Source organism: Planococcus citri, chromosome 3 (assembly GCF_950023065.1).
Source record: "Planococcus citri chromosome 3, ihPlaCitr1.1, whole genome shotgun sequence".
Taxonomy (NCBI): Eukaryota; Metazoa; Arthropoda; class Insecta; order Hemiptera; family Pseudococcidae; genus Planococcus; species Planococcus citri.
The window spans coordinates 64,005,133-64,025,466 of record NC_088679.1 but is presented as its reverse complement, the minus strand read 5'-3'; the positions used below and the strand labels follow the sequence as shown (position 1 = coordinate 64,025,466).

Below are 20,334 nucleotides of genomic sequence, written 5' to 3'. Positions count from 1 at the left end.
AATCATAAATTAAAATATTATGGTGCTTTACCTGTAAATCATAAATTGAAATATTACGGTACATTGAAATATTATAGTACTTATTTTTCCTTTTTTTTAAAAAAAAAAAAGCTGCCACAGCTGACCGAGGGTCATAACGAGCAGTTCCTACACTTTTGAGTGCTGCTGACATTCTTGAGTTGAGCATAGTGTCCAAGGCAATGATCGATGAATAGGTTTGAACTGGTTGTAGTGTGAAATCGGTTTCTCTACTGTCATTGAATAAGAGGAAATGATGAAAAACTAACAAAGAAATATAGTTTAGTTTGGTGCTGCAGCTGCTGCACCAATCTGAACTTTCAATTTCTTTATCCAGTTCGAAGTTGATCTTTTTATTTTTGAATCATCAACTCTGCAACGTTGGAAAAATTGCATGTCATCATGTAGGAAAGGATTTTACGGTCATTGTCAAAAAAATTGTGCTTCACATTTTAAATCCTGATGGCCAGAATACAGGTCTATAACTGTTTCATGCTCCGGCTTGAGATTCTGAACCAACCTTTCAAATTTAGTGATTTCGACAGCACTATTATTTTTCAAAAACCATTTTAATATGGTTTTAAGTACTGAATTGCCTCTATTTCTGTTTCCCATCGAATAAGATAACAGGATAATACTTGACCTATTTTTTTCTGGCGTTTCAGGTTCATTTGTGTCTTTATCATGTTTCTTGAGATGACAAATATTTTCTCTGATGATGTAACCAGGTCGCTTTTCATCTTTGAGCTCGTATACGTTGATAAACTTCTCGCTTATTACATATTTTGTAGGGGTCTCCATTGACTGGCCAATTTAGCTGAAATTCCCTTCTCTTTTGAAGAAATCACTCGATTCTTGACGAAGACAAGATCTCCTTTTTTCAGCTTCACTGGTTTATGGTATTTATTAAAATACTCGATTTTTTTGTTTCTGTCCTTTCTTTGGTTTTCGAAAATAATCTTGTTGATATTTTCTGGAAAATGTCGTTTTTTTACAATATTAACAAGTGAATCTGGTACAAGTTTCTTTCTAACTGTTTCGTATGGTATGCAGCCAGTGACAGCACTTTCTGTAAAATTGAGCTTTTTCTCAATACCAGGCAATATTCGACACCAAGCTTTTTGTTTATCGCTTAAATATTTTCGAATACTGGAACCGAGAGTACTCATCACCCTCTCAGCTGGATTGGAATTTGGAGTGTACCTTGAGGTATATCGAATAGTAACATTTTTTTTCATCCAAAAATGTCTCCAATATCGAGATGAAAACTGAGTACCATTATCGCTCAAAATGATTTTAGGGCAACCAAACTCGTTAATCCATTGTTGCATTTTCGAAATAATATTTTTGTAAGTTACCGCTTTTAATGGAAATAATCGAACGTATTTTGTGAAGTTTCTTCTCCAAAAAATGTAACTCCGTTAACACCCTACCCATCAAATATATGATAACAGGATAATACTTTACCAATCTGTGAGGTTTCGGTTTAGAAAGTCCGGTAAGTTTGTGTCTAGTTCCAGTTCCACAGAACCCTTCATTCTGAGTTGAGGGGAGATATTGGTCTCGAATAGGACGCATTTGCGAAAAAATCGTGGTTTTTTCGCTCCTGTTGCTACGCAACCTGTTTTAGGAAAAGTGATCCAGACTTAAAGAAAATTTCCAACTGAAATTGTAATTTCAACAGTTTTGAAGGAATTGGGAGGTTATCTGGAGATATGAAAATTTAATCACAGGGGTGGGGGTTGTCTGACCTTAAGAAACAACTTCCGTGAGTTGGTTTCAAAATCCGAGGATAGGGCCAAATCGCCTATTTTATGCAGCGGTGCTCCTTTTTCTTAGATTCTAAGAATTCATTCGGGGGCTATGAAGCTCGCCCTAATTCAATCGAGAGCAATTTTTCTGATTTTTCTGATCTCGTGTTTTTTTGAAATATTTTTCAATAAGTCATTTGAACCCATTTTTCTTTGAGAAATTTTCCAATTTTTTTCAGTGCACAATTATACGAAGGCGAATTTAACTTCTTTGCGAAGTAATTCTTTTCCGTGGAACGCTGGTTGTTTCGCAAAGAGGGAGTAACAAACTGAAGACTAAATAGAATAAATATTGACTCTGCTTCATCGATCTTGACCCTCGATTTTGCCTGATTTATCACTAGAGTGAATGCCAAGTTTTGAAAGAGTAGACCTCTTTACTTTTGAATAAGTAATTCGGGGTATTATTCATTCAAAAAATTCAGTAATGCAATTTGAAAAAGGGCTCGTCGTCGATATATACAGTTTATTACACATTATTTACATCTTGGTAAAACTACATTAAGCTTTCCTCCAGCGCCGCAAGTCTAGCTGATCTCTGGTAGGTGTTTCGTCCACCCCCACCCCCAGTAGTACTGTAGGGTTGCATGCGATTTCCTCCACAACGTCCAGCCATTGTACTCAATAATATGATGGAACACAATCGAATAGGAAACACGTTGATGGAAATGTTACTACTTCTTACTGTGTAGATTAAACGAATAATGAAAAGAAAAACATACCGAAAATTCGCCACAAAACTTGGGCAAAATTAGAGCTTTTTTTAGATAAAACCTTAGTCTCAATGTGCATCGAATGAGAGCTAAGTACAATAATGACGATCGTTGATAATTATTGGCTTCATCGAAAGTTGTGCACAAAAACGAAATTACCAGAAACGAAAACTTACAAGCAATATGCCTGTACATACATATTTCTCGGATAGCGTTGCATTGATTTCTGCTGGCAAAAATGCCATAGGGTGGATCGAAAAAAAAAATGTCCTAGATTAAGACGAAAATTGGTGTGGAAGTTCACTCTGAGTTGAAGACTACCCTGAAAAATTTTGAGGTCATCCTCCCTCCTGGTGTTTAGGAAACTGAACCAGGGGTCCTCAATGTAGGGTGATTTTCGAAAAAATCATGATTTTTTTGCCTCTTTTGGGTAGTAAACTTGTGCAATCCCTTGGTCGCCCTATTTGAAGTTGTGATTTGAGTTTTTGAATCTTCTTATCACATTGAATGCCAAATTGCATACCACTTCCTTCTATCAGGTACTTGGAGATGGCGGTTCTTAAAAATTACAATTTCCCGTCATTTTTACAGCACTTTTGCGATAAAAAATTCTTTTTGTAAAAAACCAACGCTGGATTCTCGTTCAGCGGGTCAAAATACCCATCGTATCCCAATTTTTGCGATTGTTTAGATGAAATTTTCAAAATTCATATTTTTCTACTCATTTTTAGTGGGTACTTACAAAAAATTTTGCAAAAGAAATAGAATTTGGCCAGTTTTATGTAAAAATGATTGTGAAGACCATGAGTGTTGTAATCGGGGTACTTTGACCTGCTGAACACGAATCCAGCGTTAGTTTTTCATAATAGAAATTTTTCATGGCGGAAAAGTGCTTTAAATTGATTAAAAATTGTGATTTCCGCGTTCTGTCAATCTTCTAGTGCTGGGTATAGGAGGCTAAAAGTGGTGTTGAATTTTGAATTTAATAATGGGGCAAGGAGGTTCAGGAACTCAAATCGCAACTTTTGACGGCGTTGACCAAGGGATTGCACACTTGCACAGGTTATACCACCCGAAAGTAGCAAAAAAATCATAATTTTATCAAAAATGACTCTACTTTTAGGACCTTTGGCTCACCCTCCTGAACAGCTGTGGATTTCAAAAATTTTCTGAGTAGTCTCCCACTACAAGTTTCGTCAAAATCCAGGATACCTATATATTCTTTTAAAAATTTCTTCTAATGCTCAGTAATACGTATGTCTATTCTTAGTATAAATAAATTCTGTAATGACTTGCGCCGGATTTACGTTCTGGTTTCTTTCACCGTCCTATTCCAGTATCGGAACGTCTTCAAATTGTTCAACTTCTTGGTGATGCAGGTCCAGCACCTGTTGTTTGTCGTCAACCCCTTGGCCTGGACTTCTGTCGGCGTCCTGTGCGTGGTTTATTCAATTCGATTTGTTTGTATATGTTCCTTCCTCGAAAAATGTTAATCTCTCAACATCCTCCCCATCAAATAAGATAACAGGATACTTAATGCTTTTTACCTAGTTTTTTCTCTTTATTGTAGTAGTGTGGTGTAGGAATTAGGAAATAAGGTAATTTTTTGGACTAGGGAAAATCTAATGAGAAAATAGGTATTGGAATATTTACGATGAGGAAATAATGGGATGGGTTTTGGATTAGGATAAGACAAACCTACCTAACCACATAATACAAAAATGCTCTAAATTTCATAAAACTCACGAAGATATGTTTCAATCAATACTTTACCAAAAAGAAGGGATTTTATATATACACAGTAGGCAGAACCTACATGAAACACAATCATTGTTGGAACGTATCCCAGTGTTAAATTAATTCGAAAAGTAATTATATAAATTACACACATTTCTAAACATTGAAATATCAAGTCGAAATAGATGGAAATCTTCTAAATCTATACCTAGATTATTTTATTAGAATCACTGTTACGAATCCATACATGGATTATATAGAAAAATTCTACTCTCTAAACTACTAACCTAATCATTACCTTGATCATTTTATTATAGTTTTGGACGAAGTCTTTTCATAGACTATCTCTGAGTCCTAACTATGAAGAAAGAACCTAAATGCTGACCAACATATTTGGCTTGAGGAATTACCTCAGCCTAGCTGGTAACTCGATCAAGGAAACTTACTCCATTTGAATTATCGTCCAATTTCCATTAAGAAGAATTCATTACAACACAAATAACACTCGCGTAACCGGAGAAATTATATCATGTTTAATTGTTTTAATAATTACAAAAATAACTCGAATATTGCCATGTAATGACAAGAAAATTTTATACAAAGAAAATATTACGAACGCACGTTCATTACTCGAGAATGAAAATCGTACTGAAGAATAGGTACCAAGTACCTATCGTCCTAAGCACTCGAGTTTCCCACCATAGATTTTAACCTTGAAAAAGGCTCATTGAATTTATGTGTATAGTTTTGCCTAACTATTTCTACTTAGGATCATCTACACCACAGTAGGTCTCCACAAATAACGCATGTTTGACTCCCACTTCAATTTAAATTGGTGATAGTGTTCCGGTTAAGAACGGAGAAGCCATCATACGCGATCTTATTTTCTTGTCATCTCCGAGTCCTTCCCAAGCCATGCCACATAGTGCACCATCCCCTATCATCATATAATCTCTCATAAAAAAACATGGTACTCGGTATCCTCTTGGGTGTTTGTATATGTAGGCGGTGATGAAGTCAAATTGGAGTTTGTCGGCAAATCTCTGTGAGTATTTTTCACTAACGTTGCTTTCAAATGTGAAATTATTTTGATGTAACTCGTGTCTCAATGCCTCGATATTGTATTCTATTGAAATCTCGTATATTTGTCTATCATGCATTGTGATGGGTCGAATCTCTTTGGCTGCTTGAATCTTACATAAACAAAATCGTTCTCATCACGTAAGTTTTTCCAGTGTTGAAAAGGTGTTAAGGGTGGATTTTCGATTTGTTCTTCTTTCATTGTATTCGTTACGTTTGCGTTGGATGTAGACGGTTGGCTCTCATTTTCTTTTGATTTTCTGAATTGATCAGTCTCAAATTCTAGTTCTTTCTCTAGTTCAGTCGCGTTTGGCATTTTGATCTGACTCGTTAGATGATGCATTTCACTCTTGAATAATATTTCTTGTAGGTTGTTCAAATCTTCTTGTAAATGTTTGATTTTAACGTTATGTAATTCTATTTCTTCGCTTTGGTTATTTACCGTTCGCTGTATATCTTCAATTATGTCTTCTGATTGTTGTATTTGTTGTTTAAGTTTTTCATTGTACACTACTCGTGTGTTCCATATGAAATCGTACTGGTTCGACATCTTCTGCTTCAAAGATATGTATCGATGTGACTAATAACTTGCGGATACCTATTATAGGAATTTGTCATCATATTGCTTGTATTACTATTAACCAAACAGCTTACTAAAAAATGAAATTTTCAATTGATATTGCAATTTCACATCTTTTGAAGGAGTTGAGAGGTGATCTAGCGATATGAAAATTTAATCACAGGGGGTTTCGGAATCAATCATTCACAATTTTAGACATTATTATTAATCTATTATACGAAGTAGGTAATGATCAAATAAAATTCAGAATTGCGCACTTATTACTTATTAATTATAAAATTCAGAAAAAATTTACAAACAAACAACTTTACATTATATGTTAAATTAGCATACTGCATCAGAGGGATGAAACGGGGAGGTATCATTACAATTCGATCTGTACCGCATCCTGAAAGACATTGAAACAAAATATCATTACAATTCTGCAACTGGATACAGATATGGAAAGAAATGTGGAACTTTCGAAGTACAATATACGAATTTGGCTCAGCATATTTAAAATTATTACGAGTGCCTTTTGCAGTGCCCGATATAGTTGAGGAGGTGTTCGATTGTTGTAATTATTGAGATCCAAGTTAGCTGCAAAAAATACAGCACATGTAGAGATACAATATCACTATCATAATCAGTTCGCTTTCGTCCTCCCATACTGCTATGCGAGCACATCTCGGAACATTGTATACATACATGTGTAGTAGCATGCTGGCTCCAATCATCAAATTTCACTAAGATATTAAAATTTTAATTATACAACAATTCATAGTACATCACTCTAAATATACCTAGTCTTATACCATATACTTGAGATGATTTTTTGCCGATCCCGCACAAGAAATCTATCTTCGCGAAAAAATGTCATAATTATTATACGTAGGTTCGTATGAAGTGAACTTATGGTGCTGATGGTGAATGTCGAATGCCACACTTCACTGTTGTATAGTTTACATACGTAAAAGAAGACTTACCGAGTAAAAGTAAGGGATTCTGGTTTTCTGCAGGAAGATTTGCACCCATTATTCTGTAAGAATTAAGCTTATTAGGACAATTAAATCACCTAAGTATAACAAAATTTATGATTAAAAAACACGCGATTGCAATGTCATACGTATGCTGATAATTTCATGGGTCATATGTCGCAGTCCCTTTGTGATTGGTTGATTTTTGAAATCATGTGCTTATTTTTCATTTAGCGCTCTCTTAGGGGTTATACATAGGGAAGTATCTGCTAATTTATCAATTTCAACAAGTTTGGACTTGTTAAAATTAAAACATGTATCAGAATCTTCGATTCGACAGGCTGTTGGTATCTAACAGGTCAAAAAGGTAATGAAAAAATTCATTAATGCATTCACTCGAATGATGGAAAATACATTAACAAACATTTACATACTCTAAAACGAATAATAACTACAATTTTACAAAATAAAATGACTAATTTTACCCATTACAAATTTACATCTCACTACTAATGAGTACATATAGGCGATATGTTACAAAATTATGGATCGTTGTAATAATGCCATATAACATCGAAATAGTCGTACTTTAGCAGCAAAAATCATCTTTCTGCGACCGGATTTCGATCGAATAAAGTCTGAGGTTTATGATTGTCATATAGATTTTTGTACTTGGCGGTGTTCCAATCTACCTGACAAATCGTCATAACATTAGACTGCGGCTGCGACGTCCCAGTCGAAGAGTGGGACTGCACCGGCAGAGACGAGGAACCTGCTTTACCTTTACTGATTAAGTCATCGAATCCATTGATGGATCGCAGGGGACTAGAAACACTAATTCTTGAATGAAGTATCGTACATAGCATTTTTATAGATAAACGTTGGTGTATCAAACTTTTGATCTATAACCGCTAGTATTGACTTATAAGTTGCAAAATCGATACCATCATATCTCATCGGTGGTAGGATGTATAAATATTCTGTGCCAATCCGAACGAAGATATCAAATCAGCTCTGACACATGCGACGAGTGCCATCATCTCCTTGTCGTAGATGGTAAAAGCTTTTTGGTGGTCTTTGAATCAAGAAGAAACAAACATAAAATGATGCGCTTCTCCTCACCCAATAATTTTGATCGAAATTAAAAAATACTTTGTATACAACAGCAGAACTTCCTCTAGTTAGTTTCAAAATCCGAGGATAGGGCCAAATCGCCTATTTAATACAGCTGTGCTTTTTTCCCTCGAATTCTAAGAATTCATTCAGGGAAATCATTTTCAATTGGAGCTCGCTCTGATTCAATCGAGAGCAATTTTTCTGATCTAGTGTTTTTTGAAATATTTTTCAAAAATTCATTTTAACCAGATCTCTTCGGAGAAATTTTTCAATTTTTTTCAGTGCACAATTATAAGATCGCGAATTTAATTCCTTACGATGAAGGTATAGGTTTTTGTGTCCTTGTTTCACAACGGAGGAACAACACACTGAAGACTCGAGAGAGTAATGAATAATAATGTTGATCTGGTTTGATCGATTTTGCCTCATTTTTCACTACAGTGAATACAAAGTCTTTTGAAAGGGTAGATCTCTTTATTTATGTACTTTTGAATAATTCAGGGTATCATTTTCTTATTTAAAGCTTCGCGAATTAGGTAATGCAATTTAAAAAAGACTCGTCGTCGATATGTACAGTTTATTACATATTATTTACATGAGTAAAACTAAATGAAACGAAAAACATAACGAAAATTCGCCTTTAAACGTAGGCAAAATTGAAGCTTTTTTAGATTTATAAAATAATTGTCACTCAATGTGCATGGAATTCGAGCTTTGGTGACGATTGTTGATAATTGGCTTTATCGAAAGTTGTGCACGAAAACTAAATTAACAGAAACGAAAACTTACGAGCAATTACAAAGTATGCCTAAACATATGAACGGATATTGGATAGAAATTTAATGCGAGTGGAAGACTATCCTTAAAAACTGTGAGCCCACTCCTCAGCTGTTCAGAAGACTAAGTCAGGGGTCCTCAAAGTAGGTTCATTTTCGAAAAAATGGTGTTTTTTGCCACTCTCGAGTTGAAGTTGCGATTAAAGTTTTTGAATCTCTTTAACCCATTGAATTCGAAATTTAATACGACTTTAAGCCCTCTACCAAGCAGTTGGAGATTGACAGTTCTCAAAAAATACAATTTCCCGTCATTTTTGCAGCACTTTTCGCTATTAAAAATTATTTTTATAAATAATCAACGCTGAATTCGCGTTCGGCGGGTTATAATACCCTGATCACCCCACTTTTCGCGATCGTTTCGATCCAATTTTCCAAATTCATATTTTTCCACTCATTTTAATGGATGCTCCAGGAAAAAAAAATCGAGCTAAAAAAAATGAATTTGGACAGTTCGATCAAAACGATTGGGAAAAGTGTGGTAATCTGGGTATTTTGACCTGCTGAACACGAATCCAGCGTAGGTTTTCAAAAAAGAAATTTTTCATCCCGGAAAAGTGCTTTAAAGTTGATTAAAAATTGAAATTTTCGAGTACTGTCGATCTCCTAGTGCTGGGTAAAAGGCTAAAAGTGGTTTTGAATTTTGAATTTAATAATGGGGCAGGGAGGTTCAGGAAGGAACTCGAATCGCAACTTTTGACGGAGTTGACCGAGGGATTGCACATGTTATATTACCCGAAAGTGACAAAAAACCACGATTTTGTCGAAAATTACTCTTCTTTTAGGACCCTTGGCTCAACCTCCTGAACAGCTGAGGGGTTCTAAATTTTTCTGAGTAGTCTCCCACTACAAGTTTCTTCAAAATCCATGATAAGTTATATATATATTTTTCAAATTTTCTTCTAATGCTCAGTAATACGTACGTCTACTCTTATAAATAAATTCTGAAAGAGGTTGTTGTATCGAAAGTCAAATAATTACGCAGACTCGTCGTATTAACTGAACAGTTATTTTACAAATGCATCGATTTTCTGTTTTTGATTGACCAGATCTTCACACGATTGGAAAATACGCGGTGAAAAATTTTCATTCTTCGATCCAATAGTCGACTGGCACTTGAGAGAAGAGATTGCTGACAAAGTGTCTCATTTGAGCAACTAATTTCTTTTTAATCGATGGTTTCATTTCCTTCAACAATTCTTGCGAATTAGAGTTGATGAATAAGTTCAAAGCAGCCTCTGTAAGACGAAAATGTACAAAGAATTATAGATAAATGGCTATAGTTGAGGATGATATTGATTATGTGAATTTTGTGGGCCATAAAATCTTATTATTCTTCTTACCAATAATTGTATTTCCATTGTGAACATTTTTAATACCCATTTGAATATCTTGTACGCTGAAATCCATTTTCAAATCTTCCAATTCGAGATATCTGTACCCATTTCTAGCAACGGTGTTTCCTTTGATGTAGACTTTGGCTCGTACACCGTCTAAAATTGATCAAATGATGAATGATTTTTTTTTCGTTAAAATTGAGAACATTTTCCAAGTATGGTGGATTGGTTATCTTACCATATTCTCCCCAGTAATCTCCACCGCCGGAAGCTTGAACCATGATTAAAACACCGGAACTTCGATATTTAGCTAAGGTCGATATTTTAGGAATAGTGAAACTCAACTGGAATTGCATCGTGTTTAAATCGGATCTGTAACAACAAGTTTATAGGTCAATAGATCGTGAGTATTGATATTTTTCATGTCGATAACAACGTCTCCTAAAAATGATAATTTTTAATACTCAACATGTAGTTTGAAGTTCAAGGAACCCTAATCGCGAAAAAAAATTAAAAGAGGGTAACTTGAGTTATCCCAATTTTGCCTGACAGTACTCAATTTTCATCTCATTGGGAAGTTGAAAAGAAAAAGTCAAGATCAATAACATATGATTTTGTAGATAATATTTACCTGACTGAATTAACCGTTAGATTACTAACGCCGTAGGCTTCGATATCTCTGAAAGTTGCTCTATATCCATTTGGTCCAGATCCGAGAGACAGATGAATTTCATCGATTGTTACAGGTTCGACATCACCAATTCCTAACTCTGGAATACCTACGAGTATAAAAGACATTTGAATGAGACAGGGTTTTATTTCTGTAGATATATTGTGACATTACAAATGCCATATAATGAAATTATTACGAACTGAACAGTGACAGGATCATTTAGAGAAACTCCGGACAGTCATGAGACCTTCTCACCACAATACCTTTAGGCATGTTTATTAAGAGTAGGTAAGATTATACGTACTCGTAATTTCATAACACATAATTTTGTTAATGAGAAACCGATTTCAAGTTGAAGAGCATGTAACCTTATCAGTAGGCATGAGTATAACGGGAATTAGGTTTCGTTTCGTTTCGAATGTGTGATGGTGATGGCACCCAAAGAGCATTAGAGTTGAAAGCCACGTGTGTATCGTGATTAACATTATGGAATGTTTCGCGCGATGAACTCTTCAATTTTATAAAGCTTAAGTAGTATTACCTACTTCATTTCTGCTTGTGCTGCAATCGTTTTTACGTAATGTTAAACGGTTAATTAGCATGAATTTTCCAACGACATATTCATTATGTAGTATTACCTATTATGTAACGTAGAATTCTGTCTGAAATTTGAAAATATAGGCTCATCATCTATTGACATTGATTCCATTACCTGAATTTTAGTACAGAATTTTTTTGTTGAAATTTTGGCTAACAAAAATTAAGATTTTTAGGTAAATTAAAGACATGTTTTTATGGGATTCTGGCAATTAAAAAAAATAAAAAATTACACTTACTTACTACATATTAGAGTTCATAAACAAAAAAACAAATTTTTCCTGCAGTTCTAAAAAAAAACAGACTTTTTAACCAGTTTTGACGAAAAGTCGGTTTTACAATTTCAAACGAAAAAGTAGAATTTTTCTGAACTTTTACAAAACAAGTAGGTAAGATTTCCTGGTTTTTTGATGAAAAATCAAAAAAGCAAGATAATTATTCTGAAAATTTTGACTAAAAAAAAAGATTTCCTCTTCAATTTTGTCAATTAAAACACTTCGCAATTTTTATACAAATTTTTTTGGAAATTTATACAAAAAAGTGCACACTTTTTAGAAGTTTCACCAAGAATAAAAAAAGAATTTTCACAATTTTGACAATTTTTTGTTACCTAATTTTAAAAAAGGACTTAATTTTCATTCGCAACGTTTACAATAGGAGAAAGAAGCTTGAAACAAAGAAGCCCCTTCATGGAAATTTCGACCAACCAAGGAGGTTTTTTGCAATTTTAGCAAAAAAAAATTGTCAATTTTGAGAAAAAAAAAACATTTTTTGCACATTTGACAAAACTGGTTTCGTTTACAATTTTTACAAAAAAGTAAAATGTTTTGCATTTTTTTGAAAAAAGTAGGGTTTTTTGGTAATTTTGATTAAAGAAAGTGATTAGAAGTCCTTTTTTTTTTGCAAAGATTTTTTGAACATTTTTTGTCAAAAGCAAAGTTTTTTTTGGCGATTTTGGTCTAAAAAATCAGATATTTTCTGAAATTTCGACAAAAAATTAATCTAAACTATCTACAAAATAGTGAAATTTTTCCCAACATTTTGATGATAGAAATTTATGAAAAACTGGTTTTTTCATGCAATTTTGGAACATAAAAAAGCAAATTTTTCCGCGAGAAAAAATGTAAGCACCTTTCTAGAGATTTTGATCAAAGAAAAAGTGTTTTTTGGCAGTTGTGGCAAAAAACCATGCTATGTAAATTTTTCATGTTATTTTGGATTTTTTGCAATATTTTGAGGAAAAAGGTGAGATTTGTCGGTGATTTTTTTTTGAAATTTTGGCACAAAGACTGATTTTTTGACTAAGTACATAAAAGTGATTTTCTGCAATTTTAGAAAAAAACCAACTTTGTGACAATTTTTTGGGCAATTTCGAACATTCTTTACAGTTTTCACAAAATTCTGGGCCTTTCTGCGATTTTGGTAAAAAAGTAAGGTTTTTTGGTGATTTTGATGAGAAACTGATTTCTGTTTGCAATATTGACAGCGACGAAGTTTTTCGATACAAAAAAAGCAAGATTTTCTGAAAATTGAGATCAAAGAGAATGGGTTTTCTGCATGTTTGGCTGGTAAAACATTTTTTGACAATTTTGATAAAATGTATTTTTTTTTCAATCAAGTATGACAAAAAACTAAGCTTTTTGGGAATTTTGACCATAAAACTGATTTTATTTCTGGTAATTTAATCAAAACATTCAACTTTTGCTCTCATTTGTACATTGAGGGTTCGGTGATGCATTTTTGACAAATTTCACTAAATTTTTTTTCGTAATATTTTCTGTAAATTTATTGCTTTTTTCAAAGTTGTTTCACATTCATCATTTTATTGTCTCATCATCTGACTTTTGGTCATTTTCAATGATTTTTTTGAGTGTTTTTACATTACTTTGACATGTTTTCAACACTTTTCAATGCATTTTATTGGGTGATTTTTATCGAAAATTCATTAAATGTTCACTTAAGCGTCATTTTTAACGGTTTTAATGGTTTTTTGAGCGTTTTAAAATGATTGTAGTGAATTTTGATTACTTTTTAAATTAATGCATTTTTGACAGCTTTTGCGTCATTTTAAAACGTTTATGACACCTTTGAAACTTGATGGATGAAAAAAATCAAATATGTACCTTAGGTCCATTATTCATGAGGACCCAGCCAAAGCCCTTTTGTCCGTTTCTGTCACTGTTCAGTTTTTCAATTTTTTCTGCAGAGAGCTACATACTTACATGCTTTGGTAGTCTGTAGCTCGCAAAAAAATATTGAAATTCATGTACTCTAAAAAAAACTGCTAACTTACCTCGTCTGAACTGGGTTGCCAGGTGATTAGCCGAATGAGTCAGACATTCGTTCAGTCTCGGATCATCTTTATGACAAGAGAGTATAATTTCACCTACAAGCAATACAAAAATTGTAAATTACGATTAAGTTGTTTTTACGAGTACCACCGTGCCATCCAGCTGTTTATTCGTATCAAATGCGCAATGGGATACCGAGAAAATAACTTTTCTAATTGTGGTCACTCTCGGTACTTCTCAGGAAGTGAAAGTAATTTGTCCATAAAGACATTACTAATTACGGTTACGCGGAAAGCGGTGACGACGCTTTGATTTGGCGAAATGTTTTAATCGAGGAACCGGTTTAATTTTCACATATACGATAGCGGTTCTGGAAGGTTAGGAGAAAGATGATGATACCTATTTCATCCGATTGCCATTACATTTCAACTCGGTGTATATATGTATCTAAATTGTACGTATTGAGATTAAGTTCGTCACTATTGATACAATGAAGTAGGCATTCCCCGAATTTGGACCACTTTTTCAAAAAAAAAAAACTATCTGTCTTGAATTAGTTTAGCTTTCGGTAATAATTTTTGGGCTATTTGTAATTAAAACATTGGTAAAATTACTTACTCAATTCTCTCTGAGATTTTTGCTGGCCCATTGCGAGGTGAACCGTGATGAATAAGCTTATGAGACATGTCTTCAGTATGAAACCCATTTTGGAATATTTTCAATTGGTACCTGAAATAAAAATTTACTCTTAGTACGAGATTGAAAATTCAAATACTACTCAATTCATATTGTCAAATGATGACAATTTTTCGCATGAAAATCGAAATTGTAGAAGGATGTGGACTGTCAGGGGCAAAAAAAAATCACTCAAGAATAAGGAAAAATGAAAGAAGTGAGCATCATTCGTAAGTAATTAATGCCTATTGCCTAGGTACCTATTTCATTTTGAGAGAAAGTAACTAACCTTGAAAAAACTGATCGATTAAAAAAAAGTTCATATCATCTGCTCATAGGTATAGGTAATAGGTGAATACAAAAGCTTATGTAATTTAGGTGACTTTTTTTTAGGGGAAAATGTTGCATATAAGCCACAAATCCAGTTAATGTAAATAGACTTACTTCCTGTTATTTTATTTTTATTTTCTTGGTTGTAGTAGAAAATGTGGATATGCGACAGTATCCGGTAAATGTTTCGGAAGTGATTTTATGGTGAAAATTAATTAGAAAATGTAAAATGCATAAAATCTCTTGTCAACGATTCTAGAAACATATTGAAATCTTCTGCTTATATAAGAATTGAGTATGGACGAAGCTGCATAAGTGGTTGATTATGTTGATAATGGAGACCAAATCTCTAAGTTGATATGTAGTACCTATACCTACGTATTTTACGTGGTTCATTTCGTAATTTTTCAACATTTTCGGGCATTTTTTTTTCTTTTCAAATGTAGGGATTTTTTGAAAGGCGGGGAGCCTCTCGTCCTTGGTGTGTTCTGTTTCGAAACTCCCCCTCTTTTTTTTACCGTGTAGTGAAGATTAACACTTTTTCAATTTTTTTTTTCAGAATTTTTTTGGCCGTGAAATCCAATGCAAAATTGAATTCAAGATTTTGAAAATGATCACAACGCCTCTGCCCCTCTGGTTATTCACTGACAGCAATTTTTATTTTTCAAAAATATTTCTCATCATATTTCCTACCTTCGCGTTAATTTTTAGCACTTTCCGAGTAGTGGAACTCGGCTGATGATCAAAAAAGTTTTTTTTCGACAGTATTTTCTGTCCTAAAGATGGGCTTACTCGGTCAACATTTCTCAGGGTATAACACACCCTTCGATTTTCAATCTTTTCTGGATGATTTAACTGAATCTTTAATATCCTAGAATTTAATGTGGTTTTTTTTTTAGTATTTTTTGTTCCTATATCATTTCAATAATAACATGCATTTTAAAAACTTTTTTATTCAATTTTTGCCAAATTTCACCATTATTAAAGCTTTTTTTTTGTTGATTTGAAGTTATTTTCATATTTCATTCCTGTTTTTATGACATGCCATTTCAATTTAGTTCTACGGAGTTTCTATCCATCGTTGCTTGTAAGATTTTATGATTTTTTTGATCAATTTTCAGTAACTTTTAAGGTTTTATCAGTGTTTTCACATTATCTTGACCAGTTTTCATGCAGTATCATCAACCAAATTTTATGGAAATTTCGTTGGTTTTTGACGATTTTCAATGATTTTTATCATACTTACAAAGAAAAATGTTTTCAACTGAACTGTTATTTATATTTTTTGGTGATTTTCAGTAATTTTAAAGGTGATTTTTTTCCTATTACTTTGAGACTTTCATTTAAAAATGATGTTCCAACCTATCAAAATGAGTTGCAATTTCGCGTGAAATTCTAATATTTCCACGAAAATGATTTTTGATGATTTTTGAGCATTTTTGAAGAATTTTAAGCTGGAAATTTGGTCACTATTTTTGGTATTTTTGAAAAGTCAACTTTTCAAAAATTTACAAAATTGTGTCCAAATTTCCAGCTTAAAATTCTTGGAAAATGCTCAAAAAACATTTTTGTGGAAATATCGGATTTTCACGAGAAAATCAATGATTTCCTCGAAAATGTTTTTTGAGCATTTATAAAGAATTTTGAGCTCCAACTGGGGCATGGCTTTTTGAGGTTTTTGCATGGAAAAGTGTAATTCGACCTATCAAAATAGGTCGAAATTTCGCGTGAAAATCTAGTTGGCCTAAGTATTTCCTCGAAAACATTTCATGAGCATTTTTTAAGGAAAAGCAAATCGGGTCAAATACCGGCTGATTTTATTGACTCGGTTTTTCAATTCAGTTCTCAAACTTGCAAATATGTAGGTATTCTAGGTATTTTATTTGTGCGCCAAATTTTTAATTTGGTGAAAAGTCAGACACTTATTTTTCATCAACTAAAATACCTAGCGAAGTCGCAGTCAACTCAGTTGGATAGGTACTTTCAAAGTTGTGCTCACAGATCCACAGCCAAAATCTTTCCAACCAAAACTAGTCAATTTTGAGGGTCGCAGACTTCATAAAATTTGTTTGAATAATGTGAGAAGCGCAGGTAAAAAACTTTGTAAAAACTGCATGAAAACTCTTTTTGATTTCTATACAATTTTTAGAAATAATGTTCGCATTCGCTCGATGTTCTAGGGATACAATTTAAAAGTGTTCATACAATTCGTTTAAAAACTGAAAATTGAAAAAAAAAGATCACTAGAAAAACAGCAAAAATCAGAACTTTCAAAATCTGTCAAATTTTACTTTTTTTAAACTGAATGTTGAAGGGCTCAAGCCTTAAAGTGATCAAAATGTATCACCTTGTACATATTTTCAAAAATTCAGCTGACTTGTAAAAAGATGAGTTCTGTTTTATGAAAACTACAGCAACATCATTATGTAGGTTATTGTGCAAGATTAAAATAATGTGATAGAAAAAAATCAATTTCACCCCCCCCCCCCCCACACTACCTTCTAACAATTCAAATTTTCAATCGAGTCGATTCTTTAATCATTCAGGGTTGCATTCCATACTTCTTTTTCTCCTCTCGTGTGTTTTTGATGTAATAATAATTATTAATTACAAATTCATTACCAATCTTAGGTACCTAATAATAGGTACCTGAAAGTCTGGAGGGCTTTTCGTAATACTTATATTTAAATTGAAACAATGACTTCACTATTTTTTATCTGTCTATTGAAGATTTCAATAATAATCTCGAATAGTATGTTATTTGAAAATAAAGTACCCACTTTTAACAAAATGTTTGGGTATTGTTTTATTTTTTTGAATTGGAGAAGGTTAAGGTTTTCATGATGCGCAACAAAGGTCAATTTAAAACACGAAATGTAGGGCGTAGCAGAGAAGATGAACTATCGCTTATGACCTGTAACGATAAAATCACTTCGTTTCACTATAGGAGGGCATCGAGTTGAGCCGAGTACACATATGATACCTACTTTGATGTGCATACAAAATACCTACTACGAGTATAACAGCGAATGTGCAACACTCGATAATACGTTTAGGTAAACTGTAGGTAACTTTTGTGAACACTCTCAGCGGGGATAAAAAATAACAGTACCTATAGGGACCCAAGATAGTTAAAAAAAAATCAAGCATCTACTAATAGTAAAAAAATAATAATTACGTGGTTGAGATACGTATGAAGAACCAGGAAATTTGTTAGACAGATTCGTTTCAACTCGCAGGATTTTTAATTATAAAATTGATAAAATTAAGCATTATTTTCAAATTGTCCATTCTAAGAATAGAAAAAAATTAAAGCAAGCACATAAATCATGAGGTGGAACGATATCAACATTCTTGGTACGAAAAACCAAGCACTGGATGAACTTGCGAGCAATAACATAAAATATTAGTAATTTTTTTTTTTAATTAGAAAAAGTGTTGGAAAATCTCACCTGATAGCGGAAATTAAGGTGAAATGACCGAGATAACAATGATCGATGACCTAGATGCGAGCACAGAAGTAAAGTTAACAACTACGAACCTGTTCACGCCACATGTTTTCTACACACCGAAGAAGAGACTGAACTGAACATACCATCGTTTTACGAATTTAAACTAGTTTCAAGTTCACTGGCATTCGGTACTCACACTCTCCGTTTCCACTCGATATTATTGTTTCTTCTATACACGAGTACATGATGAGTGATGACCTTATACTCGATTGTTTTTCTATTTTTATGTATTTTTGGAACGAAGGTGGAGAACGGGGACGACTTTGATTGAGGTAATTGTTTGAAATCATGAAAACCTAGACTGATCCAAATTGAATTAAAGACATTATAATTTGTTTATAAGATACCTATTTCGTCAATTTTTTTTTCATAAAAATGAAATTAAAATAATGAGAAACGAAAAGGAATTGGCAATCAATTAACCACCGGGTACCTGGTTCATGATAAAAAAAAAAACAACAAACGCAAAAACCATTTTGCAATCAGCGTTTAGCTGATATGGCTTGTTTATTGATTGTATTTTCTAGAATAGATTTTTGAAGTTATTACTCCCCGAATAATTATAATAAGAGCTGAAATGAAATTCTGCTTCCTTAAGATCTGGTCAACAGTCTTTGTGATTCTTTGGACTAATTCAGACACAACATTTTCAACATCAGTCCCTGCCGTTGAATTTCAAAATTTTTAACGGAAATTCTTTTTGAAAAAAGATGATTCCGAGATTTGAAAGGAGTTACCAGAACAGCTGGAAACCATGGCCATAGTACATACCTACAATCTGAATTTGAGCTCATTATGCATATCTCAATGCGTTCTCGAGTAGGTAGTATTTTTTTTATTTTTGAAAAATAATCGTTGTAGATAATACTGGATTTGAACCAGAAAGAGCTGATTTTTGAAAACTTATGCCCGAATCGATCAAAAAGATAATCTACAAAGACAATTTATTCAAGCATATTTGTTGCGAATTTTAATTTTATCCTTTCTATGACCATTTTTTTAAAAACTGGAAAATACAAAAATCTGCTGCAGGCTCTAAAATCATTCCAAATTTACCATATTCTCCAGCCTCATCATCTAATTTTTTAATACGGTTAACTTTAAATAACCTAAAAAGGAAATCTCTTGGTCATCCAGTCATCCATTTTGCTTATTCTTTTTTAGTTCTGACTTCAGAGTCGGTATTTGATTTTGCAAAATAATTTCAGCTCCAAAAATGGAGAAAATGATCCAACCAGGATTTGAATTTTTCCAAAATTATCCAAAAATTATAGTTACCTATTACACACATGTGAGACTTTCTTCTCAGGTGTTATGTTCATTTTGAGATTTTATAACATTTTTGGGGGAACTGGAATCTCCAAAACATTTTTGGAGGCTCTAAGGCGGCCTAAAATCACCTCCAGTCGACTCAACGTGTTGAAATTAGGGGCTTAAGTGAATTTTAGCTTTGCTCTTCGCTTTAAGTCATTCTAAAATATAAAATCACCTTACCACGTTCAAAGGCACAATATTGATATAATTTCAGGAAAATATGAAGTGCCAAGGCATTTTTGAGTGCTCAAATTGAGAGGGAGGGGGAGGCAATGTAAAAGTGATCATTTTATTTACCTATGTCAAATTGAAAGACTTTTGGGTTTATAGGTTCTCCAATTTGTCTTGAACATTGTTCTAAAGTTCTCATATCAATGAAGGCAGAGTATTTTTCATCATTGAACCCCCCTTCCTTTCCATCTATGGGCAGATGGGGTTTATAACTGAGAAATTTTTTTAAAAATCCAAAAGCCTCATTTTTCTTCCAAAAATTGCTTTACAGTCTCGTTTTTTCGTCAAAATTATCAAAAATTTCTTTCATGTCAGAACTTGAAAAAAATCTCTTCACATTAAAAATATATTTTTTTAAAAATTTCCAACATGAAAGAACCATTTTTTGATAACTTCGACGAAAAAACGAGACTTTCAAAACAATTTTTGGAAAAATTGAAGCTTTTTGGATTTTTTTTTGTTGCAAAAAACGACAATTTTTGATGACTTTTGGAGAAAAAATGAAACCTTTTTAGCATATATTTTTATCG

The 20,334-nt window shown here is 33.1% G+C and overlaps 1 protein-coding gene across 1 annotated transcript; it reads right to left on the bottom strand.

Annotated features, from left to right (window-relative positions):
* Positions 1-8,573: 8,573 nt before the first annotated feature.
* LOC135841958 (protein takeout-like) lies at positions 8,574-18,356 on the bottom strand. The gene is made up of 7 exons (XM_065359194.1): positions 18,200-18,356; positions 14,361-14,471; positions 13,745-13,837; positions 10,813-10,960; positions 10,420-10,553; positions 10,188-10,337; positions 8,574-10,082 (listed from the first exon to the last, which is right to left on the bottom strand). The coding sequence occupies exons 2-7, from the start codon at positions 14,446-14,448 to the stop codon at positions 9,931-9,933; spliced, it is 765 nt and encodes a 254-aa protein (XP_065215266.1). The 5' UTR covers positions 14,449-14,471; positions 18,200-18,356; the 3' UTR covers positions 8,574-9,930.
* Between the last annotated feature and the right edge of the window lie 1,978 nt (positions 18,357-20,334).